The 25,194-nt window shown below is 38.5% G+C and overlaps 1 protein-coding gene across 3 annotated transcripts in view; it reads left to right on the forward strand.

Annotated features, from left to right (window-relative positions):
- The first annotated feature begins 1,150 nt into the window (after window positions 1-1,150).
- Window positions 1,151-25,194, forward strand: part of LOC119552935 — a 43,863-nt gene continuing 19,819 nt past the window's right edge. Inside the window, exons 1-2 of one of the 3 annotated variants that reach the window (XM_037862889.1) lie at window positions 1,151-1,307; window positions 6,524-7,199. In XM_037862889.1, the coding sequence (XP_037718817.1) occupies window positions 7,151-7,199 (49 nt within the window). In that variant the 5' untranslated portion in view covers window positions 1,151-1,307; window positions 6,524-7,150. Of the gene's footprint in view, window positions 1,325-6,523; window positions 7,200-25,194 lie in introns of all 3 variants that reach the window. The other 2 variants (XM_037862899.1, XM_037862909.1) reach the window with 2 other exon arrangements.

Raw genomic sequence — 25,194 nt, forward strand, 5'->3', positions numbered from 1 at the left:
AAGATGCATTTAAACTAAACTGTAGGTAAGGTGAAGTCAAAACCCCTTTCAGGACCTAATATCATTTCAAGAGGCTTATATTGTATATTTGTACTCCTACTACATAGTAATTATAACTATCTGGGAATATGGCCCTTTGTTTTAGGATTAAGGTTGACGCACTGATCCAATTGGAAGGAAAGGTGCGTGTTCATCAAATTGCCTATCATATTAAAATGAATTTTACAAAACACTTGTACGAGTATAACTATCCTATCCATTCTGTATTCACTATAATCTTTAGAGCATAAACTAGTTTCAACAATAGAACCGTATGGAAATGCGAGCTTTTAAAAGGTCCTGAGCTAGATTGCATTTCAACATCGATAGATTGATTAACACAACAAAAAATAAAAGCAAAATGACCAATCTTTTCAGTTTTACCTCATGTTATTATAACAGTTTATCTTAAATGGAATGTGCAGAATATGTTGGGACCGTGCTGGCTGTGCTAACATTTTGGAGAGTTTTGCCGCAGCCACATAACAGACCTAAAACTTAACAGACTGCAAAGATAAGCCGCTAAAAATGTTAAATAGGTAAAAAAGTTTAAACAAGTTAAGAAAATATTTCTGAAAATGCCATCTAAAATAACATGATTGTTTTGATAATTTCTACATATTTTTAAATAAAAAATATTTTAAAATATAGGTAATCCTAGCACTTGGCTGCCTTGTAACCTGTCTCGCCTAACTGACCCAGAAACGAGAAAACCATCGAAGAGAATGCCGGCTACAAAGCTACAAAAGAGCGGAAAAGCGGAGAAGCGCTCTTCCTGCCACACGAAGTTGGCTGAGACTCTTGATTCTGTCACGAAGTGCTTAACTTCGTCCTTGATTTCGTCAGCATCAGCAGCATCAGAATGCTGCCCTGCGACAATATGTTGGTCTTACTATACGGCCGCTTGACTGACTGGGCCCACAGATTCTTCTTCGGCGGCGGCGAAAGCCAAGGGAATCTGGCTGAAAGGACCTGCTCATGACATCAGCGATGGTCCGCTCTCCTTCGTCCTTCTGCCGCAGCGCTGCTCCGGCTGCTCTGCTCTGCTCGCTGCCAGTGGAATCGCAATCGGAATCCTGAGCCGCAGGTTCGCAGCATCGGTGCTTCAGTCTCGAAAAGCCTGCTGTGCGTGCAGGGGTTTTCAACGCGCGAAACACACGCGGCGTATACGCAACGCGGCCATCAAAGCTGTAGCCCAAAAAGACGAAATATTACGCGAACTACATAAAAAGGAGGCAAAAAAGAAACGAGGGTAGCTATATAGAGACGTGAGTGCCCGGTCTGTGTGAGTGTTTCGGCCCTTCCCCATTTTATCGTTTGCCGGCTACCGGTTTACCGTCTGCAATGAACCATGCCAAAGCCATTGAGCTGTGCCGGCCACTCCGTTGTTGTTGTGTACACTGAAAAAAAACGTCTTTAGTTCCTTCCACTTTAAGATGCTTTTATTCATAACGAAAAACATAAGCTATGTCCTTACGAAGGACTTCTTAAACACATCGGTATTCCTATGATATCCTACCTACAAATGGGTTGTATGGGTTTTTTTGTTTTTAAGATACACTTTTGTGCAGCTCTAAGAAAATTCATAGTTTTCTGTGTTTTAAATGGCTGAATTCCGCATTTTATGTGTAAAACGTTGGGTTCATTAAAAACAAAGTTTAAAGGTATTGTTTGTGGATCGGATTTTATTTAAAATCAATAAAGTAAAATTTATTTTAATTCCTTGGGTAAATTAAATTTTCTTTAAGGATCTCAGGTTTGGTTTCTTTCTTATAGCATTTTAATTTTCCTTCAACAATATTTATTCCCTGTGTTATTGCAATATAAAAGGGAAATCGAAATCGATGCCCATCAGAAAGTCCAAACAAGTGTAAAAGGTGGGGTAACTTAACCCTTGCCACTCGAGTTTGGTTTTTCCGAATGCTTCTGACACTTTTGGTCGACCCATTATATTTAATTTTTTTACTTTTTTTGGCAACCGTGTTCACTTGTCTTCTTGAGTGTCGGCAAATTAATTAACATGACAATAACGAAGGTGAATTGCGTGTTTTCAAAATGCTCCAATCAGCTCTCAACAGAACATTACCACCTTTTAAATGCGACAGCCTCTTTTTTCCAAAGTGTCGATGCCTGACAAGTCTCTCGGATTTTTCGAGGCGTTTACAAGTTTTTAATTAGACCCTTTGACAAATTACCGTTCGGAACACGGCACAATGGACGGTAATTAAATGTTTATTGTAGGCGATTTTTTGGGACGGAAGGGCGTGATTGAAGTGACTCGACGGGCGGTGTGTAATTGTCGGTTTTTATACAAGAGGACAAGTAAACCACTCAAAGGCGACTTAATCAGCAGCACGATGGGTATTGAACGACATGATTGGGGGAGATTTCAAAGGATAATGGGATGAGCCACTCAACTGCCTAAGTTATTTTTGCAAATATTTCATCTTTTATTAGTTAATCAAAACAAAAAGTAGTAAAATAGATAAAAACATTTATATTGAAATATTTCTTAAATAAGAATAAAATAAATTCTTGATCTATAATTTCAACAAAGAAGTTAGCTATAAAAATAAATAATCTGAAGGGTTTTAAAAACTATATTGGGTTCCTCATCTATTTTTTCCGTTTTATACAATTTAAAGAATTACATTCCCACGTTCCCAAAATTTAAGCTGTATGCCACCATTGTATTCACTTTTTTACTCGAACTTAAACACTGAGCTTCGTTCACAACAAAGCACAATTTTCTATATTATTTATGGAATAACGAAATCAATATCGCATTAAATTTTCATTTTATGGTTCGTTCCGCTTTGCACCGCCGTAGGACTTGCTTTAAACTGGAGTCCTGGCAACGTGTGGAAGTTCCTTGTCATGCTCTGCCCACTCTTCCCCAACCATTCAGAATTCAGAGTCCCCCATTTGCCCCACTCCCATTGATGCTTTCATATTTGTCTAGTATTAGGGGTGAGGACTTTCAACTGCTGCTTTTGCCGTTACTGCTGCTGATTCTCCTGGTTCAAGTATAGCCACTTAAACCCTTTTGACAATGTCAGCCATCAGGCTCAGATGATGATGATGGCGATGGTGATGATGGCGATGACGATGACAAAGTGGATGATGATGATGTGGCTCAATTCAAAACAGCCGTCGCACAAGTTCGCCAAAAAAGCAGCAAAAATACAAGCAGTTCCCATGCATGGCAGGAACATTAAAATAAAAAACAAGAAAGAAAAAACGACAGGTCCAATTTTATCCTGAAAATGAAAAGACACAAGCAAATGGATGAAATGTGGATGGATGGTTTCCACTCACTTTAGCTTCACTTGAGCCCCGTTGCCTTGGCTTTGAACAGATTTCCAAGCATTGGGCTAATTTATTTCGCCAGCCCTAAAACTCATTAACTCATACATTTTTAGGGCAAACAATGTCCGCGTTTTCAAGTGAAATGCACACACACAATGCCTCAAAATTCAAGTGGTGAAATGCTTAGGAAGTCTAAGCCGAGGTGGGGCAGAGTGTTTTGCAATAATAATTTATAAATGAACGAATAAAGGGCGCACAGCAGCGGCAGCGGCAGCCAAAGGCAAATAAAAATAAATAAATAAAAATGGCAATGCGGCATAAAATGTGCCGAGAAGCCGAGTTGAGCCACCATTCCATACCATTTTATTTTTCTCCGTTGGTTTTGGGTTTGAGCAGGCCGGAAATGTAACTGCGACGCGTTTATTTTATTGCGTATACGCGGCGCAGCAAAGTAGGCAACAATTTTTGCGGAGTGGGTTTTCGCATGCTTTGTATTTGCTCATGTGTGCGTTTGAGTATTACTGGCGCGCAAGTGTGCGTGTGTATCTGTATGTGTGTGTTATATGGCCGCCACAGCAGCGGCTTAACTTATTTTCCACAAAATTAAACCATCAAAAATTTGCCAACAACAATGTTGGGGTAATTTATTTGACTCATGTGCTGCTGTTAGCTCGCCTGTTGTTTGGGCATAGAAAGCCACAGCAACAGCAACAGCAGAATGTAAAAAAGCACACACACTTAGAAGCACTTGAAAAAACTAGGTGACTAAGTTTATTTAATTTAGTATTTATTTGTGAAGGATTAACGACGGATTACCTTACTTCGAATGCTTTGATAGAAAATAAATACATTTATATATATAACAATAGATTTAAAAATTGGTTATTACATTTTTTTTTTGGCCGACAAATTACAGTTTTAAATGTGAAGGTGTCACAAATATCCCTCTTTTACTTCAAATTGCTTCTAAAAGTGTATAAAACTATGCAGCATTATATTTCAAGCGCGGAAGTCCCAAATATTTTTACCGAAATACCACATTGCTTTTTTGTTGCTTACTATTAGACGCCTTTATAAATGATTTCTAATCTCTAGTGATATTAAAGTTTAATTTATTTATATAAAATGTTTAATTTTATTTATGAATCTTAAACACTTATTTTCTGAGAGTGTAATACTCACACCCAGTCCCATCCAAGCCCTTGGCGTTAGTTGTGGCTATGGTTATGTTGGTGACGCTGCCACAGCCGCAATGGCTAACACGTACACACACCAGCACATTTGGCAGGAGCATACATACACATATGCAGGAGACTCGGACCAACTCATTCACTTCGTCTTGTTCTTTGTTGGCTGGCGCACTTTTTTGTTGTCGAAATTAAATAAACAGAGCAGGCATCGCAGGCAGCTAAACTGCCACATTTCCCAGCCCCTTACCGCGCCCCCTGTGATGATGAATTGATGATAATGCCGCCGGGGATTTAGGCAAAATAATGCACAAAACTCGTCGCTGTTTTTGGGCCAACAACGTTTCCCGTATACTAACACACATACACTTTTTCTGGCTCTACGAACTTGGCTTTGAAAAGAGTTAAGCGTTTATTTATTTACATATACTCGTATTTTTGCGTTTTTTTTGGGGGACAGTGGTGCCCGGCGGGCTCAGTTTATTAAGTCTCAAGTGGAGAGACCCATTCTCCGAATGCTAGGCAAACTCCACTCACTCCAAGAAAATGATTCATGGCACTGAAGAAAAATACTTCAATATTTTCCGTATATTTCCCAAAGATATTTGTAAAAAATGAATAGTCATCCTTTAAATTTTTATTTAGTTGCCAACTGAAAATTATAAAATAACGCTAGGACTTCATTTAAGAATCAAACTTATCTTTTTAGTTTATTTCTGTTCAATTTAAAGTATTTTTAAAATTTATTTGCTATTATTGTAGCATTGCCAGATATATCTTTCTGTGCACTAGACTCGTTCCAAGTTCGCTTTGTTGCCATTGCCGTTGGCCTAAACACAGCCAATTTCATGCAAAGTTGGATGCGCCCCTTTCGCATCCTCCGGTGACCTGTTCCATGTCCTTGATGGATGACTTTTGACGCCAGGCATCGTTTGGCGGCCAATTTGATTTGGGCCGCATGGGGAACAGAAGATCCGGGTCCAAAGGCCCCTTGGCAGGACCTGCAGCTCACAACTGTCGATTTGTCAGACATTTGGCGTGGGACTCAAGGCGGCCAAAATGGCAGGGCGAGAAGCGAATGTGCCCAAGTAGCCGGCAGTGTATTACAGATTGAGTTTTGAATTGTTGGCATTCCAGTGTGCTGGAGGCACAAGATGGATGTGCTGGAAAACTTGCGGAGAACCAAGGGATAATATACCATCTGGGTTTACTTAAGGTCTTACGAAAGTCTGATAACCCAGCAGTATTTACTGTCAAGAGGGTAATAGCCATTTAAAAAGGAAAGTGTTATTTATAAAACAAATAAAATTCCTTTTGATTTCAAAATCTATTTAAAATATCAAGTTGACGGTATTTTTTGATCCCATATGTGTCGCCTATTTTCAAAGACTTTCTCTGGTCCCTTTAAGGCATATAAAATCATAGCCCAAAACAGAATAAAACAACACCCAGATTCACCCTTTCACATGCATTCGCTCACTTTTGTGGCCGCTCGCATGTCGCAAAGACAATCCGCATGACGTATACGCCACATGGGTCACGGGTATCTCGGCAACTGGGATCTGGGAACTGGTAAATGTAAGCTGGTAGGTGGGAGCCGGGATGGCAGTTTTCGCCTCCGCCACATACCAGGCCAACCTGCTCTGCATGTCTCGTCTCGCCTGTAAGCCAATGCTAAAACAGGCCAAAGCCAACGTCTGAAAGTCGTGCGACGAGACAGACGCCAAATTCCTAGAACGCAACAGTGTACAGAGATCAAAATAATTGTAGATTATAATTTGGAAATTGATATGGCAGGAACAGATTTTTTTAGGGTAGAGAACAAATAAGAATTCTGTATAAATTTTATACAGTAGTTGAATAAAAGATATTATTTTTTTTCTACACCATTTAAGGGACATTATCAAAATCTTAACCATATTACAATACCATTTCTTTCTATATTCCTTCTTGAAATCGAATTTATATCAATATTTTTTTCCGTGTAGCCACAAAGCCATAAAGACAACAACAAGAGCACTCACAGCAGAAACGTGGAGCCCAGGAACGATAAATCTTTAACGTGGATTTCATGCATGTAAGCCAGCCAAAGACTCTCAGTCACGATATGATGCATGAGCCAAAAGCGGGTTTAATATGTAAACTCCTTGAAAGCGCTGCATTTTCAGCAACCGAAGTGCAGCGGCGTTAATTTGCCCAATAAAAAGCAGCCAGCTACGAAGAGCAACTAGCGCAGCCATAAATATCATCAGCCACTGAGCGTTGCTCAGAAATGAAACGAGTTTTCCCCGCGAAGACAAAGGAAAAACCAAGTGGGGGGCGAAAATCAACAGGGAAAGCTCTGCGGGTGACGCGCCGCATTTAGAGGCAGTCAAACTGGCAGCCATCGGGCACAGTCCTTCCTGAGATCCTGGGATCCTAAGACTCCTTCTGGTGCTCCTGCCACCCGACTTCCTGCCAGCGCCTCCTTGAGCCGAGCACTTCCGCTTCTTATCGCGGCAATGTAAACGCGTTTCCGTTTAGGACTCAATCCCAGGCTCATTTCGCAGCATCGGGAGCGGCATTAAACTAGCAGCTCGGCGCTGGATTACAAGTAAATTGGAAAGGATTTGAAGATGAGCCTGCTGCGCCTGCTTGGTGCCCTGCTGCTGGCCACATTGAATGGTAAGTCCACTTGGAGAAAATGTTGTATTTACCAGACTCTTATGAGAAGATTTAAATGAAACAAATTCAGAAGGACTAAGGTATTTTATATAACATAAATTATTTGATTAACTGCCAAAGAAAGATTACAGAAATAGGTTGCATTTCATAACTATTTCAAATAACTAAAACCAAAATTATGAAATACATTAATTACAATATATTCAAATAATAATATGAAAATAAAATAAGACTTATTGGTAAAATTTAATATTACTGACATAAAGAGCTTATACTTTAACTTTTATGAATCAAAAAAACGTATAAAATATATTTATTATAATATATTCGAGTTCTACAAACATATTATTTCATGTTTAGGTAGTCTAAAGTTTAGACTTAATCTTAAGGATATATACCTTTTCTTTCCAACCTATGTCAAAAACCATTTTCCGAGTGCAGAATAAAGAGCTGTTCGAAATTTATGAACGTGATTAACGGTAAGCCCCGCCCCAGCCCAAAAGTGTCATAAACGCTCGGCTTTTGCCCGCTCGCCTCGATTTATTTGCGCTCACAATTTATTTGCACAACTATTTACGAGCGCTGGCATTGGCAATCATAATAATAGCAACACAGCACGAAAGCCATGGCAGCAACAATTCAATAAATGTTGCAATTTGCATCGACAACTACAATAAATTTATCTTAAATGAACAAACATTTTTCTTGCAGCTTTGCCGCCTGGCTGGCAAATAAAATGCGATATGCCAAAGGCTTATCGATGCCACAAAAGGCTGTGCCGGCAAAAAAAACCAAACACAACAATAAGTAATAACCAAAGCTGCACACAAATTACACTATGGGAAAACCCTCGACAGCACTCACAATGCATTTCAATTTGTTAAAACACTCACTCACATGCCCACTCCACAAGGCCGAGTGCATAAAGATCCCATGAAATCGGTTTGGACATTAAAAAAGGAAAGTCGAGCATATTTGTCAAAATAACAAACATATGTGTGCGCATTGAGGATTTCCCATTTCGACTGTGAAATGAGAAAATAGAAAAGGCTTAGATATCGAACTATTTTTTTGAAAAATTCAGATTAAATTGCAAGATAATCTGTAAGCTTGGCAATCTTGAATCAGATATCACAATGAATTTTCTTTTAGTTAGTTTTCCATTTTGAAAACGACAACTAATTGACAATTATTTTTGGGCTGTGATGACAAAAGGCTGTTAGTCATGATGAACACAAAAAAATGTGACACTATTAGATAGCGTAATAAATAATAATAAAAAGTAAAAATGTCATTGGAATATGAACTTAAAAGTCTTTTGACTAACAATTTAATATAACATTAAATAACAAAAAAGTGTAAATTAAAGAAAACAATTATTTTCTGAATTTAATTTTTCGTAATTTTATTCATTTTTTCAATGCATGAAGCATAAACGAACTTTAAATGGCTCAAAATAAACCAGATGCGAAGAGATTTTCTGGTTATTATAAAGCCAGCCAATATTAAAACATTTCCATGCCGAATAAAGTATTTTGATTTCTCTTGGCCATCCAAAAAGGCTCCGTAAAAATATGTCAAATGCAAATTATGCATATAAATAAGAATAAATATATGAATCAACAAATAAATATGTCGCATAAAGAGATATGTGTGCACCCGCATCTTTGTGTAAAAGTCAATTTGCTGTCGCCGCCCGAAAGTCGCGAGTGCCATAAACATGGCGAAATGTGCGTGAGACCGCAACGCCGCAGCAAACGCCATCTGTAAATAAATAAAAATGAAAATAAAAATCGAGCGCAAGAGCGGAAAATGCAAAATAATTGCATATTTATGTGCGCCCGGCCACTGAGCCAAAGGATCTGGAATCTGGAATCTGGTATCTGAAAAGGACGAAAGAGAGCTGCGAGCTGCAGCCATAAATCCCGAGAGGCTTGCCTGCTTTTAATACTACGAATCCCAATCCAATTCCCAGCCCGAAATGCGCAAATGTCTGACTGCTCGTAATATTCGCCATACGCCATCGAAATGTCCGTCCGGGGGCGTAAATTTATTTCAATTAAATAAATGTGCATATCCTGATTTTTTTTGCTGAAAAGAAAATCCTCCTCAAGGACGTATTAAATAGATCTTAGCTATTATGATTCTGGAAAAATTCTAATTTGAATTTTGCTGATTTTTAATGGGCTATAATAAATCAGATTTATTAAAATTCCTTTTATAAATACGTTTTAATTTGTCGTTCCTTAAAGCAATAATTTATTTTCTGTATTCAATTTATTAAACCTTTATTATGCTAAATTCCACTTGACAATTCTCCACAAATTTGTATAATTCATTAAATTTTTCCATGAAATTCAAATCATAAAGATGTATAAGAATGCGTTTAGAGCACTAAATTTTATACCCAATTGAAGACGCAGCAGGGGGAGTCTTAAGTCCCTTGAAAGGATTGCCATAATTAGTGGAAAATGACCAGGGGTTGATTGCGCAATAATCCCCCCTCATCAACCCCACTTTGCGAACACAAAGCCAATGAAATTAACTAAAAATCAGTCAAGAGCATGAATGGCAGCGTTTTATCTCGTCGCTTGTCTTTCGGCCATTATCTTTGCGTTTTGTGCGGCGGAAGAGGAAGCGCGTTTGATAATAATAATAATAATAGCGCCAACACTTGGCCATTGTTTTAGTGGAAGCCAAGCGAGAAAGCAGCAGCAGCAGCAGCAACAACAAGATGACACTTTAATAGCACAAATGCGGAACTAAACAAAAACCAAAATCAACGAAAAATGGGTGTGGAAAGCGACTCCCGCCAGCTGTCATAATGAAACTGTCAAGGACAATAGGGGGCCAACGGATATACAAAGTGTACGTGTGCCCCTGGAAAAGCCCCCCCCCCCCCCGCCTCTCTCTGCGCTCCTGAATTTTCCACCCATACCCCACGCCTTTCCCATCCGCCACTTTCCGGTTTCTGCGATAAAAGCGACAAACGAAAATTCTGTCTGACGGGCAGAGGCCATTTATAAGAGCATCAGTTACAATAACACTGCAGGGCGGCTGGGCGGTCTAAGGGGGCGTGGCCCTCACAAAAGCCGGGGCCATTGTCATAAATTAAAAATGAGGAAGTGTATGAAAATAAACAAAAAGCCAAACGGCCCAGCCAGCTAGCCGCAGCGGAAATACAAAAAGCGTTGATAAATAAATTTCTAACAAAACAAACAGCTACCAGAGAAAAGGCAGCCCAAAACCCAAAGCCGAACCCAAGAGCCCTAAGAAAAGATATGGTGGCAAACGTGTTGGCCAGGTCAAGATCTAATAACCTCAACTTATAGAAATTACGAATATAAAAGACATTGTACGAATTATTGAAGGGCTTTACAAACTTTTTTTTATAATTTTATAGGCTGTATTAAACACTGGGTTGTATTATTGTATTCTTTACCTCCGTTAAATGGTGGCTATAACTTAATTTCTATATTTTCATTAAGGTACAACATGTATTATAATTTAATTTAAAATATGGAAAGCAAAAACTAGAAATTTATTAATATTTTTATTTTTTTAAGTCCCATCTTGTTTTCAAATAATATACATTATTTATTATTTCCTTTACTGGCTACTTGACTAATTACTCTAAGAAACTAAGAGCAGTTTTATTTTAATCCCTATTTTGCCACATACGTTTCATTTAAGTAAACGAGCCTTATCTCATTATCAAACTTTAAGTTATTTTTGTCACCACCTTAAACTTCCAGTTCAGGGCGATACCGAAATTCAACGCGAGCCACAAATTTCACAGGACGCATTTTATGTGTCGTAGGACCCCCTGCCCCCCATTTCCCGGCCAATTCCTTTCGTGCCACTGCAACAGCACAGCAACGTTGGCCAAGAGACGCTGGGCGCTGTGGCCAACAGCTAGGTCCAAAGCCGCTGCGGCTTTGATGGAATTTGCGAAAATACTGCACGAGGAAGTCTGTGCAAAACAAATAAGCAAGTAACTTAAAGTCAAGATCGACTTTAAAATGCTCTAAGTAATATACCAAAATCGAAAAAGCAAAATTAGCTGAACATATTGGTACGATTCTATTAATATTTATTCGAAAATACTTTAACGAACTTGATCTTAAAGTAGATTATAATGTTTTATATCAAAAACTTAAACAGTAATGACAAGTTGGAAAATACTTCATTTTTAATACCTATACCCACCATTTCATACATTTTTTAAGAGGTTCCCATAAAAAATTCTCACACATTTCAAGTAACTCTTTACTATGCCAAGATACACAGCTTTAATATACTAAAGGTCTGATAAGCCGGGTTGCTTTTATAAAATCTGCTATAGGGTTGGTTCCTGCACATCCCCAACCATTCCGACGACAGTTTCCGTTCTGCTTCTAAAATCCTGACCGTTGACCATATCCACAACGTTTTACGCTATATTATAGTATATGCGATATTTATACCCGTTACTCGTAGAGTAAAAGGGTATACTAGATTCGTCGGAAAGTATGTAACAGGCAGAAGGAAGCGTTTCCGACCCCATAAAGTATATATATTCTTGATCAGGATCACTAGCCGAGTCGATCTAGCCATGTCCGTCTGTCCGTCTGTCCGTCTGTCCGTCTGTCCGTCTGTCCGTCTGTCCGTCTGTCTGTCCGGATGAACGCTGAGATCTTGGAAACTATGCGAGCTAGGCTATTGAGATTTGGCGAGCAGATTCCTGAGCTTCTTACGCAGCGCAAGTTTGTTTCAGTAGAGTGCCACGCCCACTCTAACGCCCACAAACCGCCCAAAACTGTGGGTTCTACAGTTTTGATGCTAGAGTAAAAATTTAAACTGAAATGAATTGTTCTTAGCAATACCTATCGATTGACCCAAAAAAAAGTTTGCCACGCCCACTTGGACGCCCACAAACCGCCCACAAACTTCAAAAAACCGTAAATATGAACGCGGATATCTCGGAAACTATCAAAGATAGAGTATTGGGATTTCAGATTTAGATTCCGTAGCTTTGTACGCAGCGCAGGTTTGTTATGCGAATATGCCACGCCCACTCTACCGCCCACAAACCGCCCAAGCCTGTGGCGCTCAAAATTTTTATGCTAGATAAAAAATTTTAACTGAAATGTATTGGTCTCGTCAATACCTATCGATTGATCCAAAAAAAAATCCACGCCTACCCTAACGCCTACAATGCTTAAATCTGTCTTCCGCCGGTAGGTGGCGCATTTAAATCTCGCTTTGCTGCTTGCATATCTCCATTTACCTTTCGTCCCTTTAGCTGAGTAACGGGTATCTGATAGTCGAGGTACTCGACTATAGCGTTCTTCCTTGTTTTGTTTCTATTTTATGCGGCTTATTTGGCTCGCACGACACGTCCAGTTTTTAGGTTTTTTGGCCCGACTGCAGATCCTCGAGGGGCTTTATTTTGGCTTTCGGCATTTGTTTAAATTAAAGATTATGCACAAGTGAAAAAGTAGCCATGCGAGTGCGGAGAAGGGGAAGCTATTTGAAATTTAAATATGCGAGCAGAGCTCGACCTTGGGCCACGTGGCGTATGATGGATTTGGGACCGCATGACGTCAATGGCAGAGAAATCTGTTGTTGCCACTTCTGTTCGGCGTCGTGTAAACAAGCAAATGGCTTTAAATTGCTGGCAAATGGCAAAAGTACAATAAGCACAATGGCTGTAATCGTAATAAGCCATTTAGCACTTCATCTCCCCGCCACCGAGCCTTTGCATATATTTATAATTCATATTCATATTGTTAATTCTCTGGGAGAGACCTTTTCCCTTCCTGCAAAACCCCTTTCTATCCGTCGCCGAGGGCAGCTGCCATAAAAGCATCATAAACATTTTACAGCAGTTGCAGTTGCTGCAGGAAACTGCCCCAGCAAGCGGAAACGGTGCCGCTCCTCTGTGCCACCCTCATAATTGCAGCCAGCCATTTTACATTTTGGCCTAGTCCCGGAAAAGGGCGAGGGGCGCCGGGAATTAGGATGGCTTTATCAGAGGGAATGCTATAAATTCGCATGTGTGTGTAAGGGATTTTTAAGCTCTTAAGCTGCCTGTTTTTCCTTTTTTTTAATTATATGCATTCCACGAAATACTAATCGTCATGACCTCTTCAAAATAAAACTTACTGCAACTAAGTTTATTTATAGAATGGTAACTACTGTTATATCCATACGAAAGTCTTAAGCTTGAAAGTAAAATGTTACCTCTTAAAGCATATAAAACCACTGTTATTAAAATTCTCAGATATGTAGATCTTCGGCATCTTTAAGTCTTTGTAAAATGTTACTATTTTGTTTCTTACATTTTCAGATATTTTCTCATTTAAAAATTATACGAAAAATAGTTTCGCTGTTTTATAACCCTTTTTTGTGCTTTGGAGTCCCTAGAGTTTTCTCCAAGTCATTATTGGACCCTTTGTTTTTTTTCAACCATATAAAATATTCCCGTCCTAATATAAAACTTTCCTCCCTGTTGTCGAGCACCTTTCTCATGTTGTTTTGCACAACTTGTGATTGGGCCAATTCCCCTGCTCGGAAACTTAAGTAACTGCCCTCGCGGCTCGCATTGTTCAACTTCTTGTTAGCCTCAGGTGTAAATTACAAATCTGAGCGGCGCATAATGAATGAAGGCGCACGGCCCGTGAAGCGGCAAAAGAGGCGACTAAATGAAATGAAATCGCAGTGAAAACGCTTTCATTAAACATGCCAGAATGCCAGAATGCCAGAATCCCAGAATGGGAGGTGCAAAACTTTTCCCCTCCGCCCCTCCAGCCCTTCTCCGGGGGGCGTGGCTGACAAAGGAGGCTGGAAAAGCTAGGGGCTGCGGGAAAAGCGCGACAAACTGCGGCCAAGTTGATTAGAAAGCCGAGCAGAAAGTCTCGCCTGGGACTGGCAGGCAGCCTAATGAAAAACTTGGAAATTTACGGTCAACGAGTTGTCAAAGCGGCACCAGTAAAGCCGGGCAAGTAGGGAAATGTGGGAAAATCAAGGGAAAACGGGGAGTGGGAGGCGGCTGCCCATAGTTTCAGAGACGCCAAGTCAAACAATTAAGCCCAGCCATGTTCGAATGGAAAGGGCGACAGGCGGTTTAAATAAATAATTGCCATCGAAATTAAGCAATGGGCTGGGCGGCAGTCTAGGGGACCTGCTGATGGCCACTGGGCACGGGAGTGCACTGGGAGAAATGATATAAAAAAAAGTCTTCCAAATGAAAAACTCCCCTTCTTTTTGTTAGTTATTCATTTGTCTTTAAAATAAGGCAATACTTTATTGTCATAGCAAAATAGTCCTAAATGTTTTTAGTTGACATTTTTAACATACCTATACTTTTGAAGGAAAATATATATGATCCTTTACAAAATAAATTCCTAAATGTTTTAGGAGAAAATTTAAATATACATTTTTCAGAATGTCATTTAACATCTCTTGTTATTTATGAACATTGACAAACTACATTTTATAAAATCCAGTTTTAACAAAACCAAGTGTTGGTGGCAGGTGGATGAATTTGTTTATATCCCGTGGGTGCCTAACATTTTTTCCATTGACTTCGGGATACCCTCTTTATTTTTTAATAGGCTTTTATTGTCAGTGTGGGGGCTGTAATCTCGCGGGCACAGGACAGTTGAGCGAAGGAGCCAGAGTGCGAGGACATCGAGGAAAGGCCAGAAGTACAGGACCGGACAGGATGACAAGGTAACGCGCGGACCCGGAAGCGCGGAGCCTGGGAGGCTGGGAAAAGGACGATAGCAGGAGTAATGACAGGAAGTCCCGATAAAGGAGACAAAGAAAACGCATGCATTAACACAGATAACGGGCCGTGGGAAAAAGCCGACACCCGGGGGCACAAAAGTGGGGTGGCGTTCGGCATATAGTTCATTAGCGCTGATCAAGAGGCTACGGCTACCGCTGCCCATTCGAAAATTCCGGATGCCAGAGAAATTTCAGCTGGACGATGGCCAAAAGAGCATCCCCATACGGCCCATAAACTGCTATGTAAATTTACCACTCATTAATAATGCCAACCCCCGCTTCCAGGAAATGGTTTGTGGCCGATTCGGCCAAATAGCAACTATTAAATTGCAATCAAATATTGCCCAAATTTTAATAGTAGCCACAAAAAACCTTTTAGTCCCCTAAAACCCCAAATGCCAATGGCAAAAGTTAATGCTAATGTGGCATATGTATGTAAAAGTAGAAATAGATAAGCCCAGCGTTTCTAGGGAGGAGAGCCCGATAGTATGATCATGGGGCTAGCAAAATTATGCATATATTGTATGTTCTGTTACCTAAAACAAAAATCCAAAATTAAATAGCAACGATAAGTTTCAAACAGAAAAACTTAGTTGTCAAATTTACTAAAACTAATTTAATGAAATATTTATTAGCTAGATTATATGCACTGGGTACTAGTCAGCAATAAAGTATTTCATTTTTTAATCTTCCTAATTAAATGTAACATTTTCCACAAGTTGAATCGAGTTTGAATGCCTAACAGGAAATCAATAGCTTTAACCTTTTTCGATTTCGCATACACCAACCTGGGGTCAAAGGCTAATTGCCAGACCCTCGCCGTAGTTTTCGTGACATTCCCACTGGTCACGTGCTCCTCGCTAGTTCGCACACACAGCGAAAAATGGGAGGTGGGTTTGGGACTGGGATGGTTTGCCCGGCATTTTGGCGACCCAATCTTGATGCTATCATCAATTGTCAAATAACCAACTGTGTGAGATTTGCGCACCAGCTGTGGCCAGAAGCGTTGAAGCATTCATGGCACTGCAAATCAACGAATGCGGGGTATGCACACACATGTTACACAGTTACGCAGATGCACAGGGGAAAAATGTAAGCATTTATAATATTTCTGTATTATATAATAAAAAATCTTAATCCCCTTTATATTTTTGAAACCTTTTTTTACTTACATTTTGCCTTATAGCACGTTTTTATTTAACACTTTACTATAATGTATTAAATATTTCCCTACTTAAGTCCAATGACTTAAGATAAGCATTAATCCTACAACAAAAATTAAAACATATTTAGCATTAAGAAAAATAATATTAGATGTAGGTAATATGTCAATAATATGACATTTCATATATATATTTATATATATATATATGACATGACATATTATTGATTTCAGTGAACTTCGCATATGGAAGCTCCCTCCGAACAACTCACTTTGTGGGTTATTTGTTTTGGTCATACGCTCATTTCGCTTTTGCTGGGAAAATCGAACGTAGGACCCCAAATAGCTCAGGAAAACAAAAACCGGAATAGGGAAAGTGTGGGGCAAAGGAAAGAGGGAAAAGGGCAAAGGGATAAGGCAAAAAGGTTCGACTAAACGATTCAAGGATTCAAGCACAAAAATCAAGAGCAGCAGCAGAGTAAGCAAACGAAAAGAGGAACCGCAAATGTACAACGGACAACAAGCTACCAAAACCGAATCATGACCAAAGGTTCTTCCATTCCCCGCCGGAAAATCCCAACTACTGGTGCTGTTTGAGTTGCCAGAAAAAAATGGAAAAAAAAAAGCCAAAACCCAACCCAATCTCAAACGACGAGCAACGAGCTGAGCAATCGTAAATCTTCTTATGTGCAGCAGCATTTTAACGATAATTTGCTTTATTGAAGCCGTTTAGATTTGGCCAGCAGAGCGGTCCGGTCTGCACCGAACCGGACCACAAGTCAAACGACAACTAGAGCGTACCCATGTGTCCAGACTGGGGCGCAATCTATACTTCTCCTCATCCTGAAGTACACTGGGGAAAGCTTGTTCTTAAAACGGGGAAATCACATCAATAATTATGAAATTACTAAAAATATTATATGGTTTCATTACAGTTTATAAGGGATGACAATATGAATCCCTAACATCGGATTAATATTTTACTTATAATTTGTATTTATTTATTAAACTATAAGTGTTCTTATAGTAGGGAACTGACATATCAATGCATTTTATAGTTCACCTAGTTCCACACTAGCATCAAAAATCATACAAATATATTTTTTTTGGTTCAAAATATTATATTACGAATTTACTATATAGATGATATTGGCGCAAATTAATATGTATCTATTACGAATTTACTATATAGATGATATTGGTTTAAAATAATATGTAACAACATCAATATCTTATTTAATTTACTTTCCATATGATGCGATTTTAAAGCAGAAAACTTAGTTGGACTGTAATGTAATTTTTTTTTAATAAACATTTTCGGTTTTTCTAGTGTTCTATTTGGCATCGGTTCCCCTTTGAATGTTTGAAACGCTTCCGTTTAAATGGTTTTTATAGCAAATTTATGTAGAGGAAAACACTTTTAAGGTTGACCAAAAGGACATACGCAGGAATCCATAAAAATAGCTCGCCAAACACATGCGACCCGGGCCAAATCGAATCGAATCGATGCCCCTTTTCCCCGGATTTGCAGAGGTGTGAACAAAGATTTGCCACTTTTGCCGCTCGTTTGACCGGGTGGTCTTGGTAGTAGTAACTGGATACTGGGTCTCCGGTTTCTGGACCAATATGTGCCATGAATAATGGCCGGGCAAATTGCTCAGCAGCTTTCCAGCTAACTGGATTGCAGCAAATTGCCCAGTTAGCTGCTACAGCCAGACATCCTGTTAATGTTTTGTCGAGATCACCAAACGCCGTCCCTCCCCCCAAGGAGCTGTAAAAATGTTACCACATCATTGGAAGTAATTACTGTGTCATTTGGCAATTGACTTTAGATTGGTATATGGCCGTCGTTGATTTGCTGGCCTGACAGTTTAAGTAATTACGGCTTAGCTGTGTTAAGTGTGTGTTAAATGTCAGAGGTCAACTGCAAGCCTTTTGATTGATCTCATAAGATTACCAGACGAGTTGGAGTCAAGAAATTAATCTTGAAATGCCTTCACCGGCTCTGCTGTAATGAATAACAAAATATTGCTTGGCCATATCTAAGTGTAATAACTCAATTCGTCAGTATTCGACTGCATTTAATTAAAATATTTTATTAATTTATATCGCCAGGCAGATGGCCATAAACTAGCTTCATGCCATGCATATACGCAGACACAGTAATTGTGAAAAATAACAACGATGCACAAGCAACATAAATTCAGGACAACAAGGACACTGGGCCATATAGGCAGATATATACGTACATTTCTTTACTCCTTACGCCAGACTCTTTCTCTTGGCCCGGCCATTATTTAAATTAATAAATATATTACAGTTTTACATTAAGCCAAAAGGAGAATGCCAAGTGCTTTTAAGTCGCATTACGCATACGCACAGTGCCACACTTGTTTAACTGCAAGGATTCTGTCAGTTTACCGCTGACATATAGAATGACATAATTTATGATTGAGTAGCATTTGCATTTCAGCTTTTTGGGGAAATATATTATTCTATATATTAATTTATTAAGCCGAATCAAGAAAAAAGGGTTTGGGTTTTAATGAATACAAGATTTTTACATGTTCTTAAATATTTTAAATATATTCTATTTATAGTTACATTTTATTTTATCGCTTAGAGGTAAATCTCCCTTCTTTGTAAAAAAATGTTATTTATTAATAAAAAAAGTTTACGTATTAACTTTAAATATTACAGACTTAACTGTAACTCTAAAAGCAGTCCTTGACTCTCTCCATCACTTTCCCGTATTGCCGAGGGGCTGCATTCATTGTAGTTCCTGTGCTTCTCTTTCTACCCTGGTGGGCTTTACTTTGCATTCACTGAGAAAAAACTAAAACTTTTTGGAAAAGTTATAAAAGAATATACAGGTCTAATATAAGTGACTAAGTACAAAATAGGAAAACTCCTATTAAAGTAAATTACTATTAATGGTATTAAATTGCTAACAGAAGTTAGTTTGCTACCAATTGCTACCAATCCATTTATAATCGGTAAATAAACATTGGATTCGCTCTCTGAATAAATATATGAACCCCTAAAATATATATTTTGTAGCCTAAATAAATTATATTATTATATTATATTTCATAAATTTGTATTCAAACCCTTTTTTTCTAAGTGTACCTTCTTGCTGCTTGGCGCTGAGGGGCGTGCCTGGCATGTGACATTCGCCGGCATAAATGTCAACAACTGTTTGTTTTTGTTGTTGGCCTGCTGGCGCTTGTGTGTTTGTGTTGTTGGTGTTGCATGGCTGTTGCTTCCACCGAGTATTTGTTGTTGCTTTTGTTGCTGTTGTTGTTGCTGTTGCTGCTGTGGCAAGTGTGACTGCGGCTTTGGCTGTCAACAATGGCTGATGCCAACAATGTGACCGTCATGCCGTGGGCACTTGGTAGCGCCAAGACTTTTCCTCTGAAAGCCACTCAAACTTCGCCCAACACCGACCCCGGCCGCCACACACACACGACACGTTGTTGCGTATACGCCGCGTGGTAATTGTAATTATTCCCGCTATTCAGCCAGATTTGTTAAGCCATTAGGCAACAGGTCGGCCAGCATCCATATTAATGCCATCGCACAGCTGAGCACAACGTATTCGACTTGGGATGGAATAATGTGCTCGGATGGGGAATTCCCCGAAATAATTAAATTCATTTATGCGAGACCCCAAGCTTAGCACAAACTTTGTCCATAAAAACCCGAAAATAACCATAATAATGATAATGATATCAATAACAATGGGGATTACTTGGCAATAGTTGAGCGCGCTTCATAAAAACCAGCTGTTCATATTTTTCCATTTCCACATCGATATGTAGTTAAGCACCGCAAACACAGCGCCAAAAAATACAAATCTAGGGGAAGGAAAAACGATAGATAGAATGGAAAAATGCTTTCTGTCTGTGGCAAATGTTAATGACCATATAAAAAATTTAACCCCTCGTTTAACGGAGCTTCTATGGCAAAGAGAATCATAAACAATTAGTTTATCGGTCTATTTCAAGTTGAGTCTTAAATGATGGTTAATAAACATGTGCATTTTGCCATTTCAGTTGAAAATACTTCAAGACTATTTATTGCACTCATATTTGTGTTGTCAAAATCTAAGGATATCAATCTCTTTAATTTGCTGTTCAATATTTGGTCTATGATGTCCATCTATTGAATGCAGTTCTCAAACGATTTATTCAACAGATTAAATTGTCGCCTTTCATTTCAAAGATTTGCGTATTACTCTTTATTAGTTTACCAAAAACAAATTAAATTCAATGAGAAACTTTATTTCCTCTTAAAGAGCTTCATCGATTAAATGCAAATCGTTTTCAACCGAATAATATTTATTTGTACTCGCCACTTTTCCTTTGTTAAATCATTGTAACACGGCTCCGCTTAAAGTTGATCCTTTCCATTTATCAATGGCAGCTCCTTGAACCACTCTAGCTGGGAAATATGATTTATGTGTCCCGCAGCGCTTGACTGCTCACTCCTCCTTCCCGGATTTTCCCCGAAATTTACCCACAATTTTCCCGACCAACCCCGCGGCCGTTTGAACTGTCGAAAGTTGTAAGTGTTGCCAAAGCAGCTTGCCGCTGTTGCTACTAAACGAAATCGAAATCGAATGCCATCGTAATGGCCTCTGGGCAGACAACGGGCATAATTTTACACGCAGACTTTCAGACGGAAGGACGAAAGGACTTGAAGGCCAACGGCTCGTTTGTCTGGCTCAACTTCTCAATCTAAACGGAGAAAAAAAAATCAATTTGTTATTGATTATAAATAAAATACAATATAGATAAAAATACACTTTTCTAACTGAGGAACATTTAAAATAAATTTTTAATTAAATGAAATATTCCCATTTATTTCGTTGCAAGTTACTGGTTTTTAAAAGAAAATGTATGATCTGATTAAGAAGGGATTATTATTTATATTGAATAAGGTCGGAAATAAACACAAAATAGTTTTAAAGTTCCTTAATAATAAAGGTTTTCCGACATGGTTAAAGATAATATCAAATATTAAAGTGTTTTGCACTTTTAAAATGGCTTTTAAGAATTCTTTTAAAGCATTTAGCCTCTTGAAAATAATATTTTTCCCCAAGTGCAATCCCTTATTAGCAGGCAGAATGAAAAATTTGAAATTATAATGCCATCCGGCAGGGAGGCAAAGTTCTTTTGACCAGCCAGCCGTCTGATGTCTTGGCGCCGACCCATAAATATAAATTTGATTTTTTATATCGCACTTTGATATGTGTGCAGCAGCACCAACACTTTGGCAAACTTTTCGCATCGGATCTCATCTCATTTCATCTCCGGAATCGGGATCCTGTTACAGCTGTCGGAAACTAACTGAAAAACACACGCACACAAGGCCAACATAAAGAAAATGCCAAAGGAAAAGCTTTAAATGCCGCTCAAGTTTCATTTGCATCATTTCGATTTGCATTAGTGGCCATAAAGTATGTCCAAACTTTGGCAGTAAAATCAAATGGTTTAATTTAAAAAGTCGTTAATTTTATTTACTTCCGTTTAATGGCAGCATATAAATGCAATTATTGTTTCGACGCTTCGATAAATTATCTCAACAAGTAGTTAACTATACTTTAATGTGGAAAGTAATTGATTCGAGGTATTGACTTGAAGTTAATTCAAATATTTTGATCAGATCATTTTTGTAAATGATTGTCTGCAATAAAAAGAACAATAAGATAGCTTTAAGCCATAAAGTATCTATCTGGTATATGCAATTTTAAAGTTTTAGATTTCGTTACCTCCTTTTTAGAAGTATCTTAAAAAATTTAACTTCAATTTTATCTTTTTGCTTGCAGACCAACTTTTTTATTTTAATCTATTTATTTTAAAAAAATTTAATTTCATCAGAGCCTTAGCAAGACCCCAGAACACATTTTAATAAAATTAAATGGACTAAATATAAGCCTATTATTAGTTAAAGTTAACAGCAGGTTACGAAACAAATTATCCCAGAATTCATAACAAAAGTGGTTCAGAAAGCAATTTCAAGTTTCTGCTAAGCGGCTTACCAATTTGAATCAATTATGTGCGGGGCAACCTGCCTTATACCCAATAATTAAGTTCATTGAATCTCTCAAAATTGCACGTGTGCTAAATTTTGTTTGGAATTTTTTTATCGGCATATTCTGGCCTTGGGCATAATGCATTGTGATTTGGAGAGCCACTCAAACAAGCCGTGAATTTTGGTTATTTGCCAAAGCTACGACTGCCATTGACAGTGATTTGCGTTTGCCAAAAACTTTTGCACCATTTTTCGCCGCAAGTCGGGAAAATGTCAGAAAAATACTCGGCCCATCCATATGCGTGTTGAGAAGATATCCAAGGTATGGGTATAAGTGGTAGCGAAGAGGGGGCGTTTCCAAAGGAGGGTGAAAAGCACGCAAAACTTTTTCATTACGCAATTTTTGCGCTACGCCAGCGTACATACGCACCTCGATGGTCCCGGCATAGTGAGGGACTTTTTTATCAAAATCACACTCATATATTCAGCTTTGCTTAAAAACTTTTCTAATTCCATTAACGTTACGCACATGCTCGGGCTCCCCATAGTCCTGCCGCCTTCCTTCCAGGACGTCCTATTGTGGCCGATGAAGTTTTGCACCCACGTGCATTGGGCTCTGGACAAAAGGACATCACTGGGGGAAATTGCTGCTCAAAAAGGTGCTCCTAACCAGATAAAAAAATGATAAATCTTAACAGTCCAACTAAATTGTAAAACATTTAACTAAATATTAATAGTTTAAAAATGGTTACTGATGAGATTTTAGCTCTTATGCTATAGATAAGATAGATATTCTCATACCTTTCGTAGAATTTAATAGATTTCTATTCGACAATTTGTTAAAAATTCTCTTTAAAAATATATATATAAAATGGCTTATATTACAAACCAACTAAATTAACTAAACATTTATCCGTACAAGAATACTAGAATTTTTCATAGTGCAGGGCACAGAAAACCCAGAGTAGATTTTCCATGACTTTACAAATTCTGGCAACATTTTTTGGCTCACTCCCCGCTTTAAAGTAAACAAACAGAACAGGACGACGTCTATAATGAGCCGTAGTTGCGAACAGATTTCCTCGGCCCGCCGAAAAGTCATTTTTTGCCGGGGGGATAAGTTTGGCTTTGTGGTCCGCTTTAATTCTGTTGGGAAAGTTAAACATTTTTTCCACGTCTCATTTCTCAGCTGGATTGCCATGGTGAGGAGCTGTGTTTTGGGTTCCGCTATAATTTGACTTAATTTTTGTTAATAATTATTTTCGCATTTTCGGCATTGCTTGTGGTCGATGGCAGCCCGCGTTGCCCGGACGAGGGATCAGAGTTAATTAGTTTGTAATTATTATAAATTGAGGATGAATGCTTGTGGCAAGTTTAATTGGATATTTGATGTTTTTAAATTACGTAAAAATGAGCGTGAAATATTAGCGCCAGCTATTTTCTTCTTTTTTTGCTGTAAGCTAGTCCTGGTCGGGGGTAAATTAATTTTTAATGCCTCGGCTTTGTCAGTGGGCCCTATATTTATGTGCTGAGCCAAAGCAGCTGCCTTATGCCCAAGCTGCATGCTTTTTGTGTCATCGACCGCGTTTGTGTCACACGTGCCACGCCCACTCTAGGTACAGTGAAGCTTCATAAAAATAAATGAAAGAAAAATCCATAATATGTATACAAAATGGAGGATAGTTTTATTTGAATATTTCTATATTATAGTGTTAAAAAATTGTTTAAAAAAATGCTTAAAATATCTATATATATATAACTATTCTTAAAATTTGAAGAATGAGTGCAGAGGCCAAACCATTAAAGATAAAACGTTAAAATATTTACTAAATAGTCTGACGAATATATTTATATTTGTTAAGAGCTGATTTCATCCCTAGTGCTTATATAATTTTAATACTTTTTTTAAATTTATAATTCGAATATATTTTAATTTAATCCGCTTTTTTAGGCAGTCCTAAATAAACGATAGCTAGTTACCAAGTTATAATTAAGCCTTTACCTTCTTATTTGTTGTTTCGGAAAGGGCTTAACCCTTTGATGCTTCACTGTAAATTCAAGTGGTTGGGGGCTGCTTCGTGTTCGGTTTGTAGAGAGGGCGCCGAACAATTAATCATAATCTCGTGTAGTTGCACAGCCAAGTGCCTGGGCCACGTTCGCAGCAGTTTTTCATAGTAGCGAACAATAAATTTTAGAGCCGCCGGCCGCGTCTTGAGCAGTCATAACTTTGAATCAAGAAAGCCACGTAGCCTTGTACACCATCACCATGCTCCTCCTACAACCCAAACTCCCAGCTGAGGGAGAAAATATGTTTAAATTTTACTTTAGTTTGCCCCAATCCTGTTATTGTATTATCATTTTCCCTATGTGCCACCGAGCCACGTACATTTGTAATAATTTACCATAAAATATGCTTCGGAGGGTGTGGGACAATGATAAAGTCGTTCGCTTTATTTATCCCCATTGCTAATTCAATAAGGTGGCAATTCCGTATGACTGCAAGCGTGCCAAACTATTTTCAGCAGTGAATAGTAGACTACTTCTTAATTTAAGAAAATAGCAAAACTATTGTTTGCTAAGAAATGTTATTAATTTTTAAAGAAAATTTATATATAACGCTTTTAAAATGGTTTCTTACTTATGAATTCAACAGCTTTAAGTGGCATTTCTATATTTTATATGGCTCTTTGCCCAAGTGTACTGTCACATTAAATATTCTTCGATTTCCAGTCCTGCACTTTTGTTAAAGTTTTCCTTTTTTTAAAAGCTTTTCCTGTCCCCCAGAGCCTGGAATACGTGTGGTGACCACACTGAGCCCCATAAGTACGCATCTGTATGCAAAAGTACACAAGTTCGGTTGAGAAACTTGAACCTTTGGTGTTTGTTTTATTGCCAATGATACACACAATTGTTTGTATGTCCTGCCAGTGAGACAAACTCCATTTTCCCGGTACTGTTTCCATTTCCATTTACATTCCCATTTTCATTTTCATTTCCATTCCCATTCCGGCAGTGCCACTGCCC

This window comes from Drosophila subpulchrella, chromosome 3R, assembly GCF_014743375.2.
Source record: "Drosophila subpulchrella strain 33 F10 #4 breed RU33 chromosome 3R, RU_Dsub_v1.1 Primary Assembly, whole genome shotgun sequence".
Classification (NCBI taxonomy): Eukaryota; Metazoa; Arthropoda; class Insecta; order Diptera; family Drosophilidae; genus Drosophila; species Drosophila subpulchrella.